Below are 24,537 nucleotides of genomic sequence, written 5' to 3'. Positions count from 1 at the left end.
GAAACTGCTGGCAGGAGGATCTTAAGTGAGTAATCCACTTGGATAAAAATGTGAGCTATGCAGCTATCGGGTTGAACAATTAAGTTGAACAATTTGTCCAGGCTTGAGAGGATGACCAGGACAAATATCCCTCAGCCGGTGGCTTTCCTGGTAACCTTATGGCTGTGCATAGGTCAGTGATAATGACGTTGCTACTGGCAACAAAAGACACTGGCAGTTCTTACTGGCTTCAGAGGTGCCCTTTGGCAGTGCTGTTGTCTCCCGGTGTTGTGCAGAGATACAGCCTGTGCTGCACCAGTGCCACATGGTGCTCTCGGAGATGATGCACTTCATGCAGCAGGTCCAGTACTACATGGTCTTCGAGGTGAGTGCTGCTGGGAGCAGGCAGACGATGTCAATGTCATTTTGTAGAGATCATGCTGTATTCACGAGCCTTCCTTTGTGCACATCGCACCACGTTTTTGGTACAGTTGATCCCCATTACGATGGTCAGAGGGGACAGGGCAGTGGCTTGTTTCTACTTAAGCACACTGGCAGTCTTCTGTGTGGAACTGCTATACTGTATGCTTTTAATTGTTTCTATGATTTGTATTGCTTTGGCTGTGACTAAAGTCAAATACTTGTTTTTTCCAAATAATTGTATCCTGCTTTCGGGTTTTAAGGAAAAAATTGTGTAAATGAAACCAAAATTAAACCAATGTAAACCAAAGTCACAGTGCGGATATTTCTTACATTTTCATAAGCCACTTACATTGCAACTGTGGCAGTGTTCCACATTCTATCTCCTGAATGTCACTTTGGCAACTTTGCAAAGGTGGTTTACTCCGTGCCGGACTTTTTGACAGCTTATATTTAACGCTCACGGAATGGCGACAGCGTACTGGCGAAAGTGGAACACGATTCCATCAGCGCCTGGCCACCACCGCGTCCAGCAGCTTTCGGCATGTTACACCCACACCGATGCCGAGTGCACCTAAGGGCAGCATGAATTCTGTTGTAGCTTTTAGTGCAGTTCCATCACAGCTATGGTCCAAGCGCGAATGAGACCGAAGGCACGAGAACAAAACTATGCCGCGGCAAACTCCGCGTGGGAAGTGCTGCACGACACAGATGTGTGGGTTGGCTCCGATGCATGTTTCTATCATCCTCATTTTTCTTGTCTCCTGCAGCATAAAAATGCAATTTCTTGATTGCGCAGATGAGGATTATGTAGAATTATATAGCAGCTGCTGCGAAAACAGCACAGAGGCGCGCAGGCGTACCCACACTCCGCCCGCTCCGTGTGCTTGCCCTCTTCGCTGCTGGGTCTTATTCATCGACAGCTGCTCAGGCAGACAGAGAGCTGTCGCTGGGTGTTTAGGATTTTCTGTGCATGCGAACGATCGCGAGAGCTACCACAAAGCCTTGAAAATTCCAGAGAAGCATGCTGCCCTTAGTAGAAATAAAGAAACAGCAGACAATGATGTACATTTTGTTTTTTCAAGCAGTGCCCGGTTACTACACTTCTCATTGGATACGTTTTTTTTTTCACGGTTCTACAAAAAAAAATGCAACAGCAGGGTTCTACTGTATTTTGTTATTTTGATGGTGCTGCTAAAGAAACGTGCAGAAATCGCCTGCATTGCTTCAGAAGGCTTTGGAGCAATCTGATATGCGGTGCATGATGGGTAAGGCCGTTTTTTTTTTTTTTTTTCGTTCTACAAGGTTTCTTGGAAACATAGCATTCTAGCAGTTTGCTTATTTGAAGCCATGCCTGGATCTTACACACATAGGACCAGATGTCTTCTCTCAAGTTAAGGTTGGAAGTGAGCAGAAGTTATAGACCGTTTTCGGCGCGAGGAGGAAAATAGCCTCGAACCGGCGCGCGCGCGCCGCCGCTTCTCCTCCTCCTCTCCTCCTGGTATGCGCGGGCGGCGAAGTACGCGTTGAGTGACGTTCGTGTACTGCTGTCTTTTGCACGAGAAAACAGTTTTTACGTGTTCTGACGCTGACTGTGAACATGAATCATGAGCCGAGGTCATCAGGATAACACTGCGCTGTTTTTGGCTGCACCAACAGCTATTGCAAGCGAAAAAAACTAGCGCAGAGCCATGAGCACAGCATCAACAGCCGCGGCGTCAGTGCGGCTGCGACTTGTTCCACCTGCATCGCTTTCCGTCAGATGAAGACGAGCGATGTCTTTGGCTGGCTAGCGTTAACAGAGAGGATTTTGTGCTTCTTTGATGTCACATGCTTTCTTCTCTAGCAAATAAAAAATTATGTGTGGCATTCGGACGTGTGCCCACTCCAGTCAGTGACAACACTTGGATGCCTGTACAGCTCGTGACCTGCAGACAAGTATGAAGGTCACAAAATCTGAGCAATGGAAGTAGACAGCTCAGATAAGCAGAAAAAAGACCTCTCCAAAGTTTTTGTTGCATGCTAAATTTGACAGCAAATGATATGCGATATTACAGCACTGCCGAGTAAGCAATGTTGTTGCAGCAGTGTTGTTACCGCGAACAACTGGGCCTTGGCAGAAACAAAAGAGCGTGCTCACTGCACCAGTCGTCAAGATACCAAAAAATTGTGTGAAGACGCATAGCGTGCTTAACGACGACCGCAAACGCGCTTGCTCGCCAAAGCACAATCGAGCTGCGGGTGGCGTGGCGAAGTTCTACTCCCGCGTGGCAAATACCCATGCAACCTCTCATCTAACTTTCTCTATTCAGTGCGGACATTCATTTAGGGCCGCAACACTTTTCTTTCCACGAGTGAAGAGTGGACACGTACGTGGAAAAAAGCGGCGAGGCAGCGAGAACGGTCATTGCTCGCGCTCGCTCGGTGGCCAAGCCCCCAAGCAAGCAATGATGACATACGCGATGTCAACTAGCCTGGACAGTGCTTTCGTTCGGTGCCTGCCCGCTCTGGCTTAGTAAACATTCTCGCAACTACCACCTAGACCTGCTCGTAGGCGAGCATTTATCTCGAAGTGATAACCACCTGAAACGCAGAGATACCTGCCTGAAATTGTGAAGTGTATACGGGTCAGCTTTCGCGAAAGAAATTCATCACCGTGAGTGGTCCAACAATACAGTTCACGTCTGCGCACCACGCACATTTAAGCAAAGTGAAGTGCGGCTAACGTAAACATTCATGAAGTGACTTTGTTATGCTGGCGGTAATCGTACTCTATCGAACTCGATCAGATAGCATAAAAGAAGCTTGGCGGCTGCCTGTGTCGCTTCTTTGACCGCCGTCGTAGATAGTGGTGCGACCGTTACTGTGCACTAGAGCAAACAAACAACTCGTAAACAGATTTCGTTTGCCTAGGTCAATCATCTGAACGACGGTGAAAGTGCCTCCTGCCCATAATTCGATGGAGTTCCGGCCATCACTAAACCGAACGGCGGCAGTCTTGCTTGAAAAGCTTTTCCCGTCACCCAGGCGTATTTCTAGCATACACACACACGCACAAAAAAATCAGAAGCTCTGAAACGCCAATTTGCGACGCCTCCGTACTGCACCGTGGGCGCAGCACAAATGCGCGCGCGTGCATACCAGCTGGCGCTAGGGACAAGAACAGAAAATAGACGGCGCCACCTCCCCAAAATGGCTGCGCCCTAGATGAAATGGTCTATAGGACAGGAAAAATGGCTGATCATCTATTCTTATTTTCCTGCTTGGCATGAAAGTAACAAAATGTTCCGCTTGATCATGCTGCTTCCCTTAACAGGTCCCCTGTAAGGTGTTAGGTGCTGTATCTGGCCTCTATCATTAATGTTGACTGGATGGGTTCCCCTTCAATTTTAGAGCTAGCCTTAAACAAGGATCTGATTTTTGCTGCCTAAATATCATGCCAAATTGTTATTCATGCTTTTTAAATAAAGGTTTACTCTAGTGTGAGAAATAAGTGCTGAACAAGCTCAGATAGATAGAAATCATGGATGCACGCATAAAGCGCACACCTATGCAAAGAGCAGTGTGTTGTGAAGAGGTAAGATTTTTGTTTATCCTGTGCTTACAACTTTTGAAATAACATCTGTGAGTGGTTTCATGGTACTGCACTACCAAGTTTATTTTGCACATTTTACTTGAGGTGCAGAATGAGTTCTTGTTCTTTAGTTTCTTTAGACTCTTTAGTTGTTCTTCAACTTCTTTAGTTTGAGGCAGGGTTCAGAAGGTGCCAGTCTTGGAATGCAGGTGATTGAGTGCTCGTGGGCGGAGCTGGAATCTCAGGTGGCACAAGCACAGGATTTGGATCAGGTGATCCATGCTCACGACGACTTCCTGACTGCCCTCATGTCCCGGGCCCTGGTCGACGCAGAGTCACGGGTGAGCTCCTTTTATCAGCACCACCCACACTCGCCACTCTTGGTAGCACAGAACTGCTGTCATTCCTGTGGAATCACGTGCTGTCACTTGTCATCATGCTTCCGCATTGGTGCGGGATGCATTTGTGGTATCCTAGTATTGATATGAAGTGGTGCTTTCAGCTGTTTGGTGAGCCTGCATGATAACCGCGTGCTGTGATCTGCTATGTCAAGACTCCTGCAAATGGGAGTGAGCATTAAGTTTCATTTAGTCCTGTTTCAACGTTCACTGACTGCACTTCTCACTTTTACTGCAGCTTGTTTTCATTCTGTTTTTGCATTTCTGAAACTTTTTTATTTTTATTAATTTGGTATTGAAGGGGAGCTATGCAGAACAACTGGGATAGGCTAGATAAAAGATGCACGGTACACTTTTGACTAGGTTTTTATTTTGAGAACAAATGTTTTTGAATATTGCCAGTGGAAATCTGAATGAGCAGCATTTGGGGGCATTTTGAAGCTTCTGAATCGGTCTTGCTTCCTTTTGTTTACACATAAAAGGGTAGACTTGTAAATGATGCGAGAAATACAATGCGTGATCTTGTGTGTGATCGTTCATAGCATTCGTCTGCTCACTTCAGTATCTCCACTCCTGTCATCTGTCAAGGCTGCTAGAGTAGGCAGACAAATTTGCTGTGGCTTCCTAGAAATGCTACACATGCGAAAAAAAATGTTTCAGATCATCTCTCATGCTAGGCCACAGTTACTGGCAAAGTACCAGTGCTCTCAAGTCGTGACCCTTGACCAGTCTGTTTCCTTTTTGCGCTTCAGTGTGGGCTCAAGTCTTAAAGAAAGGCTCAGCAAATCATGCCGCTTGTTTTGTTGTAGTGCCATGATTTTTCTCGATAGTACATTTTCATCAGTGCATATTTTTATTTGATTTGGTTTGATGTGCTGTGTGGCCTTTGGTTGCCTGTGTTGTGCAAGTTGCTGCATTGCCACTGAAAGATGACAATGCTCAGTGTTCCTCATAAATGAGAGACAGGTCAGAGCCTGCATTAGCTGCAACACGTGTCACTGTGCCTGCTAATGAGACAATACCTCATTGTTGCTCGAAGCAGCAAAGAACACCTTGAAGTAACACCTGTCAGTGATTCCTTCAGTCAGTGTTTCCAATGGTGTGCTTCCTGTTAACATGTATATCTTTCTACCAGACCACATGGAACCATGTGTTGCACTGCCAGATACGCAGGTGTGCTTTGTCCCTATGGAACGGAGTTGGCAGTGTTTCGATGGAAGTTTCTGTTCAGTATAAAGCGCGGACAAGGAGACTGCAATGTTGTGGTGTTCTTGTTTCTTTTCAGTGAGTTTATTTGGAGGCAACGAAATGTGTGTGCTTCTTGTGTGTCCTCTATCTGTGCAGGACATGCTGTCCCAGCTGCGCTCCATCTTCGAGCAAGTGCTTCGCTTCAAACAGGTGCAGGAGGAGCTGCTTGCTCAGCTCAATAGTGGCAGTGGCTCCAGCAACCTGCGGGCTCAGGCTGCCCTTCGAATGATCGCAGATGCCTACCAGGTTGGTTCAGTGGCCACATTTATTTAAGAGGGGACACTGGTCTTGAAAAAAATATTTTTATTAATGAAGTCACAGTTATGAAATCTTCAGGGAATATGTATTTTTGTGTGCTGATTCTAAATATGTCATTTAATTTCATGTAAAACAATTCCTTGAGCACTTGTGCACTTTTTATGCTAGTATTTTGTGGAGAGTTTTGAAGAAAGTTTGCTGTAGGAAACTCACTGAAATGTATGCCATTGGGTTCTCTTGACACCAAGGAATACAATAAGGGTGAAAATGTCTTCCTGCCTATCATAGAACTTAAGTTATAGAGTTTTGAAGTTGTTGCTTCAGAAATGAGAAGGAAAGTGTGTATTCCTGTTTCTGAAGTGGCAGCTTCAGTACCCTATTAGTCGAGTTCTATGAGAGCCAGGATTATAATTTTACCCTTATTGTATTCCTTGGTGTCAAGAGAACCCAATGGCATACATTTCAGCGAGTTTGCTGCAGCAAATTTTCTTCAAAACTCTCCGCAAAATAGTTGCATAAAATGTGCATAAGTGCTCAAGAAATTGTTTTACATGAAATTAAATGACATATCTAGAATCAGCGCACAAAAATACATGTGCCCTGAAAATTTCATAACTATGACTAAATTAATGAAATTTTCTTTTCAAGACCAGTGTCCCCCCTTAAATGCGAGGGTAGGGCATGGCCTTTGCTCGTGCATGGCAGTGCCTGTTTTGAGTAAGTGCTCATCGTTGTGCCAAGTGATACAAAGTTCATGCCAGCCATCCCACAACCCTTCACGTGCACAAGCTATTTACTTCAGTTCACTAAAAATGAGGCCTGGATTGATCTGCCCGTCTGGAGCCTGAAACTTGCCTTCTCAGGGCACTATTTTTGTTCATACAAATGCAATGCTACAGGAAGTTTATGCCGTGTGTTACTATTGCATTGACATGAACTTTAATACATACAGTCTTGGCAGAATGGCACTTGCATGGTACTCTGTAATTTGTGTACGGCCACTGTGAGGTTTACATACAATCTTGTGAATTGTTTGTGTGTTAAATAAATGACAAAAGGAGCTCACGCACGATTGGCTTTAGCGGAAGAGGCTGGCAACAGCCCCCATGTGTTGACCTCGACACTGACATATACGGGGTGCGCAGCGTCTGGTGCAGGACTTTCTGCTGAGCCTGTCGCGACACGACGACACCAACTTGCAAGGGCTAGGCTTTCGGCTGGACTTCTCAGAGTTCTACAAGAGGCAGAACCAACAGCTGCGGACCTCAATGACTTTCCAAAGTCGTCGACAGTGCTTGGGTGAGACCTTCTCGAGTGTTCCCCGGATATTAGTATTGCTCGTTTTCTGTTGCGCTGTTTTATCCAGTTCTTCAAACATGTACCAACCAGTCTGTATTTGCCCTCTTCTGGAATCAGCAGCTCTTCGCTCGTACACAATTTCAGAAGGGAGCTCCCAGAAAAGCAGCTGCTACAGGCCTTTTCCAGCCGAGCCAAAGTTCTGGGGGCCTGTACTTTTTTCAATATATAGTAAAATATGTGTAATTGAAAACTTCACCTACCTTCTTTCACATCTACTGTTGTCATGAATACAGCACTCAACGTTGTAAATTTTTTTAAAAATTTCATTTGTTAACTCAAAACCATTTTCCTATGAACTCATGCCTATCGCTGCATATAAAAATCTCTCTAGACCATGTAGTCTTCTGCTAACCACTTAATGTGAACCTTTCCCGTGATACAGGTGGCTCAATGGCTGTGGCATTTGACTCTTGAGCATGTGTTAATGGGTTGAATCCCAGCTACACTTCATGTCCTTGTGGAGATACTGGTGCACACTAAAGGCGCCCAGCTTGTCGAAATTAACTCTGAGCTCTCCATCGTGGCGTGCCTCATGAACTACAGTGTTGCTGTAGTGTGTGAAAATCCACTGATAATTTATCTTCATCATCGTCATCACAATGCAGGTCCAGTATCCAAGCTCAGGTGATCCAGCAGCTGGTTATTTCTCCTGCCCTGCCCTTGCTGCCGCAGGAGCGAAGACCTTAGTTCTCTTTATGACACTGTATTTTCAATTATGCTTCAGTAATTAATGGTTCGAATGATATTTTGAGCCGGAAATGTGCCAAATACTTTATTTTCAATTATGTACTTTATTTTTGGCTGCCACTCACCGGCACTTGCTCATTGCTCAGAGCCATTGCAAGTAGTCTGATCTGTGTGGTGTGATGCTGGAATTATATATAGCATGTAAAGGTGCAAGAGAGAACAGCACTAAATGTGGTTCATTCCACTTGGCACTTGCTGGAATTCTTAAACAAACCGACCACTGATCAAAACACGTCATTAGATTATGGCAGGAATGAAAAGATTGTGCCTCGTATTGTAAGAATTGAGCACTGCAGTATCATAGAAAGGAGAATTTATAATTGTAATTTGTCACTGAAAATCTCATAAAAGACTGTCCTGCTCTGAAACCCACCATTTTCATTGTAGCCCACCCCGTGACCACATCTGGGTAAAATATCCCATATTTATTTTTTTAGTGCACAGTGTTTTCTTGTTTCAGAATGTTCGTCATGTTTTATTTTAGTTTACACTCTCTGTAGCGTGCCCTACAATGAAAAGCAATGCTCCCTTCGCATTGTCGACATTGCACTTTTAGCTATTGTAACTACCTTATCTACAGGATTGTTAGTCGACCTATTTCTTTTTATTATTTTCTTTTTATTTGAAAATCTGAAGTGGAGGGTCGACTTACAATTGAATCCAAAGCATGGCAACATAAATAAAAGCGAGACAAATGAGATATCAGGGGTGCTACAGCATGGTTGCAATTTTGTGTTTGCATTTTGGCTCTTCCCGGATGCACTCAGCTATTCTGTGCACTTGTTTGAAAGGACTTATTTTTATTTTATTTTTTAAACTTTCAACTGCGCATGCTGCACTTAAGGAAGTGTCGATAGTTGATGGAAGGGTCGCTGTTCCAGTTGCGGCGCCACCGCCCCTCGGAACGGCAGTGTTTCTGGGCAATGTTGGTATCTGATGGAAGAGCCGGCACCGCTCATGTGTAGTTTCTCTTTGGCATTGTCTGATGCATTTGACGACTGCTGGCCACGTTCTACCAGTTTTTAATGTAGTTCTTCGTCACTCGCCACTTGTGCTCCGGATCCGGTAAGCGTCCGGTGCTCGTTCATGTCTACATTCAAAATGGCTGTCATTCTTCAACAAACAACTGTGTGCCGGGGTGCAAATCCGATGTCTCTGAACGGGTGATACAGGCAGGTGTGGCGGCTGCAGCGAGGCAAAATTTTCAGCTGTTCCACGTGATTTCGTGGTGCGGTTGTTTGCAAAGTGGTTTATTTCGCTGGACAATGACATTAGAACGACATGCTGTGGAACTGCAGCAGCGATGACAGCGCTAGAAAGGATGATGGCACAAGTGTGGACGAGTAGTCCAGTGACTAATACATTTTTGTTTTGGAATGTGCCCCGCGCGCCCTTTTTTTTTTTTTTCCTGATGCGATATGGGGGGTTGACTTACATTCGAGTAGACTTGCAATCACGTGAGTGCGGTAGATGGCATCACAGTGTTTTGAGTTTCTTGGAGTGTCGATCACGGTCTACTTAAAGTTTCGTCAACAAGGGTGCATCACTGCGTCATAAAAGCTTTAGGTATGGAAATTAAAATGGACGCTATTCTATTCTAAAAATATCTTCTTACTGTCTGGCAGGTGAGGTTTATATGAGCTTTTGTATAGCACTTTTGCTGAAGTGCAGTCGCTATTGCGCTCGCTGATTGTGGTTCCCAGTATCGGGATACACAAAAAATTGGTGCGTGCACCATTTGAAAATTCTTGGTAAAAATTTTCTACTACATTTCTCACAAAACTGTTGTGGAATCCAGCACTTTAGAGAGCAAGCTTTACGTTGTGCCAAAAAAAAAAAAAAAAATTGGGCGCTTAAAATTCAATGTTCGGTCCCTTTAATGAGTTAAAGTATTAGTGGCATAGCCTACTGAAGGGTGAGTGCCAGGAAGTTGTGAAGAAGGTGTGTGTCACAATCTACCACATTAGCCTTGTACCATTGCCTTGCAGTCTTGCTTCCATTCACCACTGCATTAAATCCAAGGCAAAAAAAGCCATCATTTTAACTTAATTTTGTTATATTTAAATGTAAGGTTAAAACATTTGCCCTGTTTTTATGAGGTTGAACTCAATGCTTAACAGTCAGCTTCATTGTAAACTCTATCCATAAATGGCAAGATGACGCAGTGACACAGGCAAGTAAACTTTCTTAAATCAACTTGTGGCTATTACAGGACAATGTGCTGCATCCATTCGGTGTACAATGTTTGTAGTCATGTAACTGGCACGTATAAAAGAAAACATGTTGAGTTGATCGGGCAAGCAGGAAAAACGAAGGTCTTTGTACTGCCTAGGCAGTACCTGGTGTTGTGATTGTAGGCCGGCCAAAGCAAGTTCCATGCATGACAGGGCAACGGTGAGGAGGAAATAATGAGGGATTGGAAGGCATGGTAGCCGTCTCTGTTTGCATGAATACCTGAACCACACCGAGCAGGAAGGAGCGAGCGGAAAATGGGGTCTTCTGAAAACAAGGTGACAAAAAACACAAGCAACTGAAACAGTGCAAACGCAGTTGTGTAAATATATGCTACGTGGCTGATGGATGTAGAAAAAGCTCCCATTGAGCGAAAAAAATGTGGTTGGCCACTGCTTTTTTTAATCTTTTTTTGAACATCTTTCCATTCACTCGTATGCCTTGTTTCCTATGCTGTCCTGAAGTTTCATTGCTGAAATTCACGGGGAAGTAGCCTGAAAAAAATTGTTCCATAAACCGTGGTGGCACTGCAGATAGGGAGACTAGAAAAATGGCGTTTTTCTGTTCTGGTGTTCATACTAGATGCTCGCCTTGCGACGCAGATTTCTTCATGACCATTTTGTTTATTTTGCTCCAGTTTGTTTTATTGCATTCGCAGAGCTCCACTATATGCGATGACAATCTTGGTATTTCATTTTGATAAATTGCAATTTTTTATGTGACATCTTGTTAACAGTTTATGTGACAGATGTTATGTGACATCTTGTTAACAGTTTATGTGACATCTTGTTAACAGTGTCTCTGGCAACTGCTTTGTAAAATATGAAAAAATTTTTGCCATGGATAAAAAAAATCCAAGATTGTCATCAAACGTAGCATCCATTTAGAAATGCAGCGAATGTTGAATCGAGTCTGCAGGCTTTGTACAAAGTATAAAAGAGAAAAAAATTTTCCCGCCAGTCAGTTCATATTTGTGACATCCATGCTGAAAAGAACACTGTACCGAAAAGGCTGGGGCTTTAAAAAGGATGGGTTGCCACCATTTTGGTGTCTGTGGCAGAGTAGTACTATATCCTCTGGGATCCGCGGCAAAACCCTGTCAATGCACGCATTTCACTTCCTAATCCGGCCAACTATGGCTATACCTTTATTTTGTTTTCTGGTGTTCTCTAGCTTATAAATGCTTCTTTTAAGCGAGTTGTGTCTTTGTGATCAGAACATGGTACCCTATTGATATAGGCCTGCCCCGCCGCAGTGGCTGAGTGGTTACGGCACTCGGCTGCTGGCCCGAAAGACGCGGGTTCGATCGCAGCCGCGGTGGTCGAATTTTGATGAAGGCGAAATTCTAGAGACCCGTGCACTGTGCGATATCAGTGCATGTTAAAGAACCCCAGGTGGTCGAAATTTCGAGAGCCCTTCACTACGGCGTCCCTCATAGCCTGAGTTGCTTTGGAACATTAAACCAAATAAACCCGACCAAACTGATATAGGCCTATTTAGATATGACCTCGGTGTCCCTTGGTGAACATGGACTCTCATCTCATTGAGAGTGCTTGAAATTTCAGGTTTTGCAGAGGAAATTGGAAGAGAAAGAACCGTGGTGTTCGCAAAACATGGCCATGTTAGAGGCATGCTTTTGAAAATATCGCGCATGCAATCAGCAGCTGTTGAATCCTTTATAATCGCTCTTGTCGCCCATGGCCATCACTCCTCTAAGAAAACTTGGAAAGTCACCTGCGATGGCTTCTCGGGCTTGGAGAACACCTCTGCATAATTTCTTTGGAGGAGAAATTCTAAAGGCCCGTGTACTGTGCGATGTCAGTGCATGTTAAAGAACCCCAGGTGGTCGAAATTTCCGGAGCCCTCCACTACGGCGTCTCTCATAGCCTTAGTCGTTTTGGGACGTTAAACCCCATAAACCAAACTAGCTTCTCTCCGTGCTTTTGTGAACCAGTGTGCAAAAGTTTAACGGTTTGTGTCAACGATATTTTTGTGCAGTAGCACTACTAGGAGCATTTTCCGATTTTAGGCATGTACGTACGTACGTCCCTGAAGCCTACTTTGTGGTAGGCAGCCCACTTGCAACTTGGTCCTTTACCCAGGTCTTTACCCAGGTCTTTACCCAGAGGCCTTCAGAGTGAAGGTTTAGTTTCTTTCATTCTAAATGGACGAAGTGCAGTATCAAACAGCATTTAATGGCAGTACTGAGCATGTCCACTTTACTTTGAACACAAACTAAGGAAGCTTCAGCTATGTAAACAATATGCTTTATTTATGCGGCTGAAATTCAAACAGCGTCAGAATGATATATACTTGATTGGCACCGGAAGACTGCACAGGAAAGCTCTTGGCGAATGCTATGAGCTTGCCCAGAAAAAGTGTGCGACAAAAGGCAAGGATCATCATCTTTTCTTCTGGTAGTCGTCCCAGCCAGCACTGTACTCTCGAGCGCTGGAAAAGGTTGGGTACACAGTTATCACTTCAACGCCTGGAAGCAACAAGCAAACAGGTACAGCAGTGGCAGAGCTGCAGCACTGGTACTAAACTGCTGATTTAAGAAGTGCATGGCAAATTATTTTGACTATAAATGGAACTTAATTCAATATGCATGTAATTAACCATGCTGGTATCAAAGTAGAAAAATACTTTTCAGATTAAAATACATGCACAAAAGGCTGTCTCTGGTTTAGCACTAGCGTCACTATTGTTCATGTACCTAGATGATAAGCTTTGTTACATATCATTCGATGAACACATTTATTTTTCCCCTTTCAACAAATTCTCTCCAATAATGCCGAAAACTGTTGGTTGAATGCTAACAACTTGTAACATTCAAGTAACCCAGACAAGCAAGTGGCTAGCTTTGTTACATATCATTCGATGAACACATTTATTTTTCCCCTTTCAACAAATTCTCTCCAATGCCGAAAACTGTAGGTTGAATGCTAACAACTTGTAACATTCAAGTAACCCAGACAAGCAAGTGGCTAGCTGGATAATGGATGAAGTCCAGCTACTATTCTTCACATCGTAGAAGATATGCTTGATTGCACACAAAAATGCATTCCATGAAAAACATTTTCCCCTTTCAATAGCAACGAATTATCTCTCCAATAACAATATAGAAACTCTACTGAATACCGATGACAACTTGCAATCCAACTTTACAGTGCATTCAGAAACGTTCCAAGTGACCCGAATGGGCAGCTTTGATGAAATCACAACGGTCTTTAGATTCATTTTGCTATACAAGAACTATTGGGCAGTTAGCTGTTTAGAAATAGTGAAGTGTAAAACAAAACCTAGGAAAGGCAACAAGAGAGATGGTTGAATAAACGACATGGACAAAGTAGCAGAGGATGATGCAGGCCTCTATTTTCGGAAGGCTTTATTGAAACCTTATAATAGACCTTATGCTGCCTGTTTACAAAAGGTATATTATAAAGTATATTTATAAGGTATAAGGTTTGTAGACTGGCAACCTAAAAACCACTCCACCTCATAGCCGTAAGGAAGGTACATGAAAGTAAAGCGATATTACCAGTTTTAAAGCGAGAGTTTTCCTTCACTTTACCGAACACTACTTGGGTTAAACAACTTAGAGCCGAAATAGAAACTCGGGAGAAGCTCGACCTTAAGCTCGCTCTTTATACCACCCACGTGTTGGCATCACTCCGCACTGCTCCTAGATGCCCCTGTGTGCAATAAACTTTTGGACTCCGCTTCCCTAAGCATGAATGTAGACGTCACTTGCAGCGCTCCAGAAGTAGAAAGATTCTGTTCTCTCAAGCTGCGCAAGACCTCCGCCGCTGGTGTTCCCAGGCACTAATGACCTTAGACTGTGGTGCTTGCGACTGCGGCTTTTCCGTGTCACGAGCTCCTTAACGCCTTCGCGTTATAAACTTTGGGCGCACATCCATCAACTAACTGCACTCCTACTTGGGGGGCCGCCCTGCCACGGCACACACTTCCACCACCCGCTCCACCCCACCATCTCTTTCAGCCTTGGACCCTACTTGGAGCAACAACTGGAACTGCAAATGAAGCAACAAATGAGCGCCTGGCAACAACACGACTGAGCTCTATAACACTCTTAGCCAGCGGATTGATCGCATTCTCCGGGAACTCCTCCCGTGCAGATGTCGAAAACAGAGCGCCTGCATGATCAACATGTTTGTTCCACCCCAACAAAAGTAAGCCCCATTTGGCCCTCTGCTTTCTGAATGCATGACGGCAGGGGTCTCCCTTCTCACAGCAGTTGATGCTCTCCAACTCTATCTCCTCATGCACCAACCAGAACTGGCAATAGTGCATCAAGAAACACCTTCGTAAAAATTATCAAGCAGCTGCTCTGGAAAAACCTGGGGGAAACCCTCAGAAGTGACCATTTAATCTATTTCGTCCTTTCTATCAATATTTCAAACTCCCAATCGCGCAAGCCACTAGGCGAAATTTGGGTTACCAATTGGGACTTTTTGAGCCACACACTCCTCTGCCCAAGCTACCACATATCTCTGAATGGAGGCAAGGTCTATGTCCCCAACATTCTGTACACACCCGTTTACTCCAGCGTTTAGAACACCCAGCTGGAGACACCCATCTTCTCCACCTTCATTAAATGCTGGCACCACCAAAAAAAACAACAGTAAACTCGAGGTTCACACTGCCAACATTGCAACCCAGGCCCAGAACTATGTCTCCCAGCCCTCCGCACAGAACTGGCTCCACTTCTGCGACGCACTAAGAGGAACTCTAAGCACCTTTAAAAGCTGGGCCATTCTTCGAAGCCTATGCAATCACCCCAGGGACATCAAAACGTACATTAGAGACCACTGCCCACTCTTTTGAGGGCAATGATCTAGCTTCATGCACCATGGCCCTCACAGGCATCCTCCCTGAGCAAGTACGCTTCCACTCCACCTTGACCCCTCTCATGCCACATACACCACGAACTCTAGGCTACTAGACGTCAGGCCCACATTTGTTACCTCCGCAGACACTACTGCAGTGATACGACAGTGGTATATGTGGACGCAGCCTCCTACCCACTACCCTCCAGATACGCTTTCGCGGCAGGCGGAGGCTACTGTCATCGAACTCGCCATCAAAGCACAGGACAAACAAATGCGCAGCTCCCACATTATCACCGGCTTGGAGGCTGCGTGTCGGGCCTTCACCAACAGCAGTCCCCAAACTCCCTCCGCATTTTTGTTGCCACCCTCCTCCAAAATCATGCCATCACCTGAGCCCTTGGACACGAAGGCCTAGAAGGCAACACAAAGGTTGACACCCTAGCTGGTGATTACACCAAGCGAGCAGAGACTTGCAGCCCAAACGTACCCCTCTCGACCCTCTACTCTAGTCGCCTTGAGACCTAACAACTCAATCGACACATCTACCACCACTCCTCACAAACACCTTTCTTCACCAGATGCCTACATGCTCCGCTGAATCCAGACTCGCTTTCCCTAATCTCCGCTATCTACACCGCCTCCACTCAACACTATATATGAATGCAAGCCCGCAATGCGGCACCACCCCTACCTGGCTCCATGTCACAGGGACAAGTATCCATAAACCACACCAGCTAAAGCTGCCAAATGTGAGCCTTGGAGCAGTGTGAGGTGCGGTTGACCAGCACTGCCCTGGAAGTCCAGGAGGTGCTCATCGCCATCTCCACTGACGACTCCATCTGCTTTGCTCCAACTATTTTCTTCCCTCCCAATAAATGTTGACTCCTTCCTTCCTTCATTTTAGAAATTTCCGCTGCTATTACCTCGCGACACACCCTTCTCTGTGCCTCTTAAAGGGACAGTGAGGAGAGCTCTATTAATATTTTTTTAAAAGCAAAATCCGACAGTTCGGCATTTCATGGCTTTGTTGCCACTTGGCCGGCAGCGAAAGATGCATTTATTTCTAAGAAATTTGCATTCGAAGTTGAAAAAGTTTTTCCCGCCGCTCTGATTCAAACTTGGGATTTTCTTATGACGACACGGGACTAAGTGACGTGAAACATGAAGTGCACATGACGTAACGCAGACTCCGTAATTTCTGGCGGCCAGCAGTGCGGCCTAGCAGCAGCCGAAAAGAAAGCTACCGCCGGCCGCACGTTGAAGGCATCTATCGGCTATTGCGACCGTCGCTACCATCGCTTCGTTTACGTTTGCACCGGCGTTTTGCCAGCGTTACCATGGATCCCGTTCTCAAAGTCGTCAACGAAGTTCTCGCAAATAGACACCTCTATCATACAGTGTACCTTGTTACTGTTAGCGAATACCGGGAGCCCGCCTACTGCCGGCGAGCAGGCGCTGATTGGTCCCAATGCTGCAGGAGCACGCGTAGCTGTCGGGTACGTGGCGCCATCTGGCGATGTCAAGGAGATTTGCGCATGCATTGGCTGCGCCTCAGTGATTCGTGGCTTCTCGAGTCTTAGTGTTGCTAGAACCATTGGTTCTAGCAACACTGTTTTGTCCTATGACGTCATCACGCTTGTACTTGCGAGTTTGGCCTGTGGCGGCGATACCTGTATTTTGGTTCTTGCTCTTTTCTACGTTACAAGAGCTTTGTTGTCAGTATGAGTGGCGTTTTTGTAATCAGGAGCTGGTAATCTGTCGATACAAGCCAACTTCAATTTCTCCTCAGTGTCCCTTTAAGGATTGCGCAGCATGTAAATTTTGGCACACTGTCACGATTTCAACAAAAACTCCAAGCTGCTCTTGTAAGCTTTGTGTACATCATAATGGTGCTCCTTTAACCTCTCATTAGCACACCTGCCAGTTGGGCCAATGCATACATTGCCACAAGTCAAGGGAAGCGAGTACAGTAGGTCTTTTTGATATACACTGTTTATTTCACCTCGGAATTGTGGGGACGCTTTCGTCCCCTGCGTTCGCTTTCCCTCAACGCGCTAGTTCCCTGTGGTTAGCTCCTCCTCAAAGCACTCCTCTCGGTTCGGTGACTTTCCACTAACAGGGGAGGGCGCTCGCGTCGCAGCGACACCAGCGCCACGGATGGCGTTTTGCTGCGCGCTCGCGGGGAGCTACGGGCTCTCTTCTCCCTCGGCGACGGGAAGCGAACGGACGTTTCGCTCGCAGCTTCGCTCTTCGTCGACGGGCGCCTCTCGGCCGGAACTTACTCCCGCCGAGCCCGTTCCGCTCGACCTCGGAGTTTATCCCTTTGCCCTACCGTGGGCGGACGTTCGCTCGTCGCCGTGCTGGTGAGTCGGACATCCTAGATTCCTCAGTGTATTTTGTTGCTAGCTGGCGTTATTGTTGCTATAGCAATAAATGCCTTGTTTGTGTCAGCCAGTGTGTCGTTCCTTTGTTCCCGCAGAGCACGGCCCGCCGTGGTCGGCGTGCGCTCAGTAGCGTACGCGACCACGGGGTGGGGTCCGCGCGGTTTTGAACTGAGTCAGCCGCGCTTAAACGGGGAGAACGTGTTTATCTCCCCGATTTTAAACCCCACAGAATTCAGAATCTTCCTTCCTGACACCAACTTTCGAGCCGCTCTACATGAAAGACTTTCTGTACTACTACTTCGACAATGGACTGCCAATAAGTACAGACATTAATTTCAGCAAATGCGGGAGAGTTCTTTTCTCTGCAGCACTACCTACTTATGTGCTGACAGGCTCTGCCGAAATACCTCAAAACAGGCCAACTAACTGCATTAGAACACCACCGCTATGTTGTAGTAAGCCAGTCCCGTCGCAGCTCCCATAGAAGCCCAAGCAAAAGGAATTCTGCTGTTACATCAAAATATGGCAGCATTCCTGCTTTCTACACCACGTGTTTCCTTGTGATAACGGTTTGCCTCATGCCGGGATTTTGACAACCTACGTTTAGTGCACTCGGAACAGAGGTGGCATGCCAACCAAAGCAAGACACCACGTACAGTCTTCGGTAGCTTCCGGCAATGCTCTGCCCATGCAGACACCATGCACGCTTAAGGACAACGTGAATATTATTGCAAATGCTAGTGCAGTCGTGCAGGTCCAACACTGCTACGACACGAGCACAAACTATCGAAGGCGCAAAAACAAAACTATCCTGCGACAAAAGCCACACCAGCAGCACTATAGGAGATGCGGCTACGCAGGTTGGCTTTGGTGCTTTTACTGTGCCACCCGGGTTTTTTTTTTTTCTTGAACCTTCAGCTTAAAATTAGCAATTTCTGGTTTCCGACAGACAAGGGTTGTGTAGGACTACAGCGGCCACCATGAACACAGCACAAAGGCACACATGTACCGCAACTTCACCTGTAGCCTCCCTTCCATTGACAGCTGCTCAGGTAGACTGAGAGCCATCGCAGGCGCTTCGGGTGTTCTGTGTATGCAAAACGATCGAGAGAGCCACAAAGCCTAGCAATTTCCGCAAAAGCATGTTGTGCTTACAAGAAATAATTTAAAAAAAAAAAAGCGACAGATGATGTACAATTTTTCTATGCATTGCAGTCGGCTACTATGTTTCCCAGCTGGTACATTTTGTTTCCACGGTCCCGTAAAAAATATAACATCGGGTGTTGCTTATCATAACAGGTCAACAAACGTGTACACTACACTTAAATAAAAATGGTGAGGTCATAATTTAAGCAGAAAAAAAAGTCTCAGTCTGCACCACACAGTATCATTCAGGCAAATTTGGCCTTATTTGTCACGGTCCCCAGATGTGGCCCAATATGCAATGAATAGGAGCCAATAGTCTCTTGTTTACTTTACCTGCATTTCATGGCCAACTAAGCAAAAAAATGTACTCTTTATTCTTGCGAAGGAAACTGGCAATGCTTGCAATGAACTTGCACATTTCTCGCAAAAGTAGGCTTCATATTACAATAATCTCGAAATTTTACAACCTTTCACTTACTTGGCAAGATCGCACATTGTGCGTGTAAGTTTCAACGACATACTTGCGAATTACGAGCTAAATTAAGGCTAACCTCTAGACTTTTACAGTCATCTTAACATGGCCTGATGCAAGTGACAAGCAGGTGGACTTTGTAAGCTGCTGTCCATGGGGTGAAGCCACTAAACAGTGCTGAGAAGTTTATATAGACCTTTCAACTTTGGAACACTAGCACTGGAAGTCAAATCAGGTGAATAATATGAAAGAAACATGACTAGTCCTGGTAGAATCGTACACCTCATGACAGCTACACTATGACCTCCTTTGCTTTGTGCATACTACGCCCTTGGAGAGTTTTTACTCACTGGTTTACTCTACCCTGCAATCAGCTTGAGTAATAGCTTCAATTCATGGTGACACACAGCGCAAAAAGACGAGGAACCAAATTAAGAAAGACACAGGACAAGCGCTGACTCACAACTTCAAACAGCTTCAATGACAACTATGCTAATGGCTGAACTGAAAGATGGGTTGATTACAAGAGGTTAGCACGATTCATAGAAATATCAGATACATACTGTACATAGCCAGCTTTGTGAGCAAGTTTGAGCGCAGCCTGGCTCTTGATGGGGCCAGCGCCATAGAACACAATGTTGTGGTCATAACTTTGAGGCTTCTGCGCATGATATGTTTTCTGGAAGGTCTCATCGGACATCAGCAGAGCATCTTTCACTTGTCCCACTGCAGAGATAATATATAAACTCCTTGAAAAACTGGATCTCTTTACAGACACTTATAACACATCGCAAGTTTCCACAACATTTTATATTTTCAGCTGGAGGTGGCATGCATAAGGACACCCAGGTCACGTGTATGGTACAATAACACAAGAGATCTGCAAATTGCAAAACTGACTTTCCGGAGGTAGGCTGTGTAATACACTCGGAGATTTTAGTCGTTTATCAACTAAAAAGGTATTCACTTCTAGTTCCTTTCATACAAATGCACACAGATGGAACCAGTGATTCATATGGGATCGCTAAACTCAACTTTCAAAATAGGCACAAAAACCTTATCTGCCAAACTGCAGTTATGGACATAGTCTTTTGACCTTTATGGGTGGTTTAATTGGTGGGAGGTATGTGGAGTATGTGGAACGTCCCAAAGCTCCTCTTGGCCATAGTGGAGGGGTTCAGATTAATGTTGGCCACCTGAGATTCATTAATGTGTGGTGACTTAGCACAGCACAGGAGTATTTTCTGCTTTATTTGGGGTTGGATTCGAGCCATAGCGGGAGACACCACATTCTTGACACAAGGAACAGTTTGTAATTCAGAAACTCACTCACATATTAGCATGATGCTTTACACAACCAAAAGTAAGCTTCATCCCAGTTTCAAGGAAGGCAGTAGGCCAAAAGCATGAGCTGATTTATGGTTGAGGAAGCTGTAGCACCCTGAAGCTATGCAAGCATAGACTCTGTCATTAGGCATTTCTGACTGTGATGTGCAAATGCTCTTCATTGCCCACATACTTGGCGGCTTTTTGTGCTAGTTCCAAAGCAGTCATCATATCACACTTGCAAGAAGCGTTATCTGTCAACTGCCAACACTACATTGCTGGTGTCCTTGCTCCTTCACTGCATTTAAACAAGCATCCAGTTAGATAATGTTTGCCTCTCGACTCTTGGAGCAGTGATAAGCGTCTTTCTTTTTGCATTGAATCCAACATTCAGAGCACTCACTAGAGGGCACTAAAACTGTGCGCAGCAGTTGTTAAAGCACGTTATGCATGGCTCTCTCTGAAAGCAGTCCAAAATCAACATTTAACATTATATAAGGCCGGCTTATTGCAGTTGCTGCTATTTACCGTTTCTCACGAAGATGCTTGAATTATGAGTGAAAGTGGAATTTTTGCAGTGTGGGAGCACTATCACTTGCTGTTTACAGGCCCATTTTAACTGTCAGGATGCGCATTACGGCAATTTTTGCTATGGGTTTGACAATGTTATGCTAGGAAAAATGCTGTGAGGTAGCTACAAGCATTTCATGCTTTAACTGAAGTTTCATGCAAACTCTATCGCACAATGTGGAAGGTTAGTGTTCAGTTGATTAGTGTAGGAACTAACTGCATAACTTGGAAGCTCTCAGCTTTGGCCAATGACTGCAAATTAAACATCGATTTTCAACCTTTGGTTAATTGCTGTTTCCTGTTCTCAGAGCAGTGAAGCTTGTGCACAGGTCATCCAAACTAAATGTAGGTCAGTTGCTGGATTTAGCACACTTTTGCTTATTCCTTTCTACACTTCACTTAAGTCAGATTGAACATCACCCCGTGTTCTACTGAAAACGTGTTGCATTCGAAATGCTATTCAAAATATCCATCCACCTTGTCTAAGCAACTTTAATCTCCAAAGTCTTGATTTCAATATAGTGTGTGCTTCACCGCTAACAGTGTTTGTTTCACCGACAACAATGTTACGATAAGTACTCTTAACTCTAAAGAGAAAGGCACTTCACTCTATGTTATAACACCTTTCACTCGCACTAATGCTGGTCATGTGTGATTGACTTTGATAACATTTATGTGAACAGTTATGCACTATGCTCCCGTATCTATGTTAAAAGATGTTCACTGTGCAATAACAGCTGATGATACCCACCTACTGGTTATTTTTTTTTGTGGCAAAAATCTTTTGTGCTTGTTCAAGCTGTAATCGGATGCCTTTCAAAGGTAACCATAGTATTGTTACTTTGCAACAGATTTTAATGCTACAGTGCAGTTCAAGAGATGAGCAAATGAAAGACACTTGCATGGAATGTTGATGGCATTGCCAATTTTGCCCGAAGCAGCCACCTCAGCTGGTTCGCGCACATCTATCAGCTGGATGTCACCGCCTTGCAGCAGGGCCTCAAGGTCTTCATAGGTTAGGTCCTGAAAGTTGACGCTTGTTGTTGTCACAGGACGAACAGCCACAACACCTGTGAGAGTGAATAAAAGCATGTTTAAAATGAAAACGAAAATATCTCTGGCCAGACTGTATAAATAGCCAATATGGCTAAGTATTTGCATGCACATAGACAGGAAAATTTAGGAGCCGCAGTAAATGTAATGTTGCTTTAATGATCTTAAATGTTGCTAGATTTTTTGCTGGCGTGCCCTCACAACAGCTGATTTAAAGATGCAAGATGTCAGGGTTGGTGCTAATACTGTGACAGATGTTATTGCACAAGAGTACAGTTCAAATAAAGGAACCAAGCTTCCACATAGAAACACTATTGGGAGAAGGCATAAACAAATCCACAAGCACAACGTCTCCCTAGAGTCCTCTAAACATTCTTTGTGCATGAAGTTCACCAGGTTTTCCCTGTTTGCAAAAATCTGCTTCCTCAAGCACTGCTATCCGTACAAGAAAAAATTTGTCTTCAGGCATGCCTTCAAATTCATTAAACCCTCCTCAAGACACATGTCAGAAGCAAATTTGGCCAACAGCAAGCATTCTCCTGCTTGGTTAAAATTGGCCATGCGACACGACAAAACAGTTACTGCTTCTCAGTTCTACAATTAAAAGAAGACGGAAATATTTGCTTCACTCAACATGTAGGAGAAGTAATGTGCTAGCGTTTTGATAAAGGCTAGGATGTCTTTATTACTCTTTTTTTTTTTAGAGGACAAGAACTAGAATTATCCAAGGCATGTACTTGAATGGCATCTATAGATGCTGAAACACCCTTTTTGTGCAAGGTCGTCTGTGAGGAAGGTAATGGTTAATAGTTACATACTATTATTAACAGCAGTTGTCTCCTTTTTCAGTTACATACTATTCATTACATACTATTATTAACAGCAGTTGTCTCCTTTTTCAGTTACATACTTATTCACTTTCATGACAAACATTTCAGTCCTCACTCTTGTACAAGGTGTTGACTCCCCCACTAAAGGCAAGGCCAAGAAAGTTTGGCAACGTGCCCAGCGCATGAGCCTCGCACAACTTATTTTTGTTTTTGGTGGCATCATGGACATAGTGCCATGCATGGGTCACACGTGGCGGAGTGTACAAAAGCAACGTTTTGAGGAAACGATTGATTATGCCGGATGGCCCGCCTTTGGATGAAAAGAGAAAGAGAAAAGTTATGCCTACATTATTTTGCTGCTAAAGCATGCAGGGTTACAGGACGAAATGCGTTTAGCAACACCGTGCACGCTCATCTCTGTAATGCAAAGTGCAGCAATATATCTTCACATGTACCCAAACCTGATCGTGACCTACACATATTAAAACAGTTAACGAATAGTTGAGGTGTAATGTTTGCGCCGGAAAGAAGAAAATAACGCGTGACCGCGGAGCAAGAACTCTTGCTAACGGGGCAAGCAAGATCCTTCCATGTGCCTGCGAACGGAAGATGGCTAGCTCGTGACTGAATTGCATTAACGCGAGGTGAACTTGCCTAGGCGCACAGGTTCCGAGCTGGTGATCATTAGTAATTTTAACGGCATGCATTTGTAATGCAGACCTCCAAGAGACAAAAAGTATTGATGTTTGCTGGAATCTGTAACCAAGTTGAACCACGAGCCGACGACACCGATCGCAAGGCTCAAGAGAGAATCTGTCGCTCTCTCGGAATAGCAAAACAAGTTCAACTCACGGGGCCTGAACTGCGAGGAGCTGCACCTTGTCGTACTCGCCGCGTCCAGCGCTTGTTTTACATGTAGTCGCGCCACCGACGAGACGGGCAGGGTAGCGAGAGGACGTCCCAGCATCCATGGGACCCGGTGCAAGCGGACCACGGACAAAACAGGCTTGAAAAACATGACTGACTCGTCGCGTATCGCCGGCCGCGAAGCCTGCCGCTCTGCTGGCCTTCGACAAAGTGCTCCTGCGCTCCCCGCACTCGCCGCTCACGACGGGCAGAGCGACGCGACGCTTCGCTGCTTCGGTTTTTGCTCGCGAAGAGCGCTGTTGCAGTTGCCGCAACACACAACTGGACGACTTGCGCGCCGGCGCCAGTGCGCTGTTATCTTATCGGCAGAGGAGGAGAAGGAATAGAAATCGTAGCTGGTGCGCCCGCCGGCGGTACGTCGACCTTATGTAGAAGTGCTCGAGAGATCTCGGGAAGCATGAAGCTCACGCGAAACGGGAAATAGTGCGCTGCGAAAAGAACGAGGCCGTTGTTTGGAAGCAACAGTTCGAAGGTCACCACAGGCATTGTCGCCCGGCTGCGTGACTGAATCAATCATTTCCGCTGCCAGTCTGTCTGCTGCGCGGGAATCTGCGAAACGTTGAAACTTGCGTATGCGGCTTCAGGTACATGTTGCTGCAAATCAAAAATAACACTGGGAAGTACCGAAAAATTCAAAATGATAGTTATTATGAAGTGTGGTGAATTTATCACATAATTGGCCGAAAGAATAAGAGAGAGAGGTTTTAGGAGGAGGAAGAGAAAAGTCAAAAGGGATATTAGAACCCAAGGCGGCCGCTTTC

The 24,537-nt window shown here is 45.1% G+C and overlaps 2 protein-coding genes across 2 annotated transcripts in view; one reads left to right on the top strand and one right to left on the bottom strand.

The window, feature by feature from the left end:
* Grip91 (gamma-tubulin complex component 3) overlaps positions 1-11,412 on the top strand; it is a 34,269-nt gene extending 22,857 nt beyond the window's left edge. The window contains exons 19-23 of the mRNA XM_089543385.1: positions 276-364; positions 4,183-4,314; positions 5,716-5,865; positions 7,023-7,176; positions 7,842-11,412. Of these exons, the coding sequence (XP_089399511.1) occupies positions 276-364; positions 4,183-4,314; positions 5,716-5,865; positions 7,023-7,176; positions 7,842-7,864 (548 nt within the window). The 3' untranslated portion in view covers positions 7,865-11,412. The remainder of the gene's footprint in view (positions 1-275; positions 365-4,182; positions 4,315-5,715; positions 5,866-7,022; positions 7,177-7,841) is intronic.
* A 1,054-nt stretch (positions 11,413-12,466) lies between these two features.
* On the bottom strand, positions 12,467-24,211 carry LOC149341338 (thiosulfate:glutathione sulfurtransferase-like). Its single transcript, XM_089543386.1, has 4 exons — positions 23,702-24,211; positions 21,869-22,036; positions 19,634-19,796; positions 12,467-12,666 (listed from the first exon to the last, which is right to left on the bottom strand). The coding sequence occupies exons 1-4, from the start codon at positions 23,865-23,867 to the stop codon at positions 12,618-12,620; spliced, it is 546 nt and encodes a 181-aa protein (XP_089399512.1). The 5' UTR covers positions 23,868-24,211; the 3' UTR covers positions 12,467-12,617.
* Positions 24,212-24,537: the final 326 nt, after the last annotated feature.

This window comes from Amblyomma mixtum, chromosome 5, assembly GCF_055824585.1.
Source record: "Amblyomma mixtum isolate Tamu chromosome 5, ASM5582458v1, whole genome shotgun sequence".
Classification (NCBI taxonomy): Eukaryota; Metazoa; Arthropoda; class Arachnida; order Ixodida; family Ixodidae; genus Amblyomma; species Amblyomma mixtum.
Note: the sequence above shows the minus strand (reverse complement) of the source record. Positions and strands in the feature narration are given on the sequence as shown.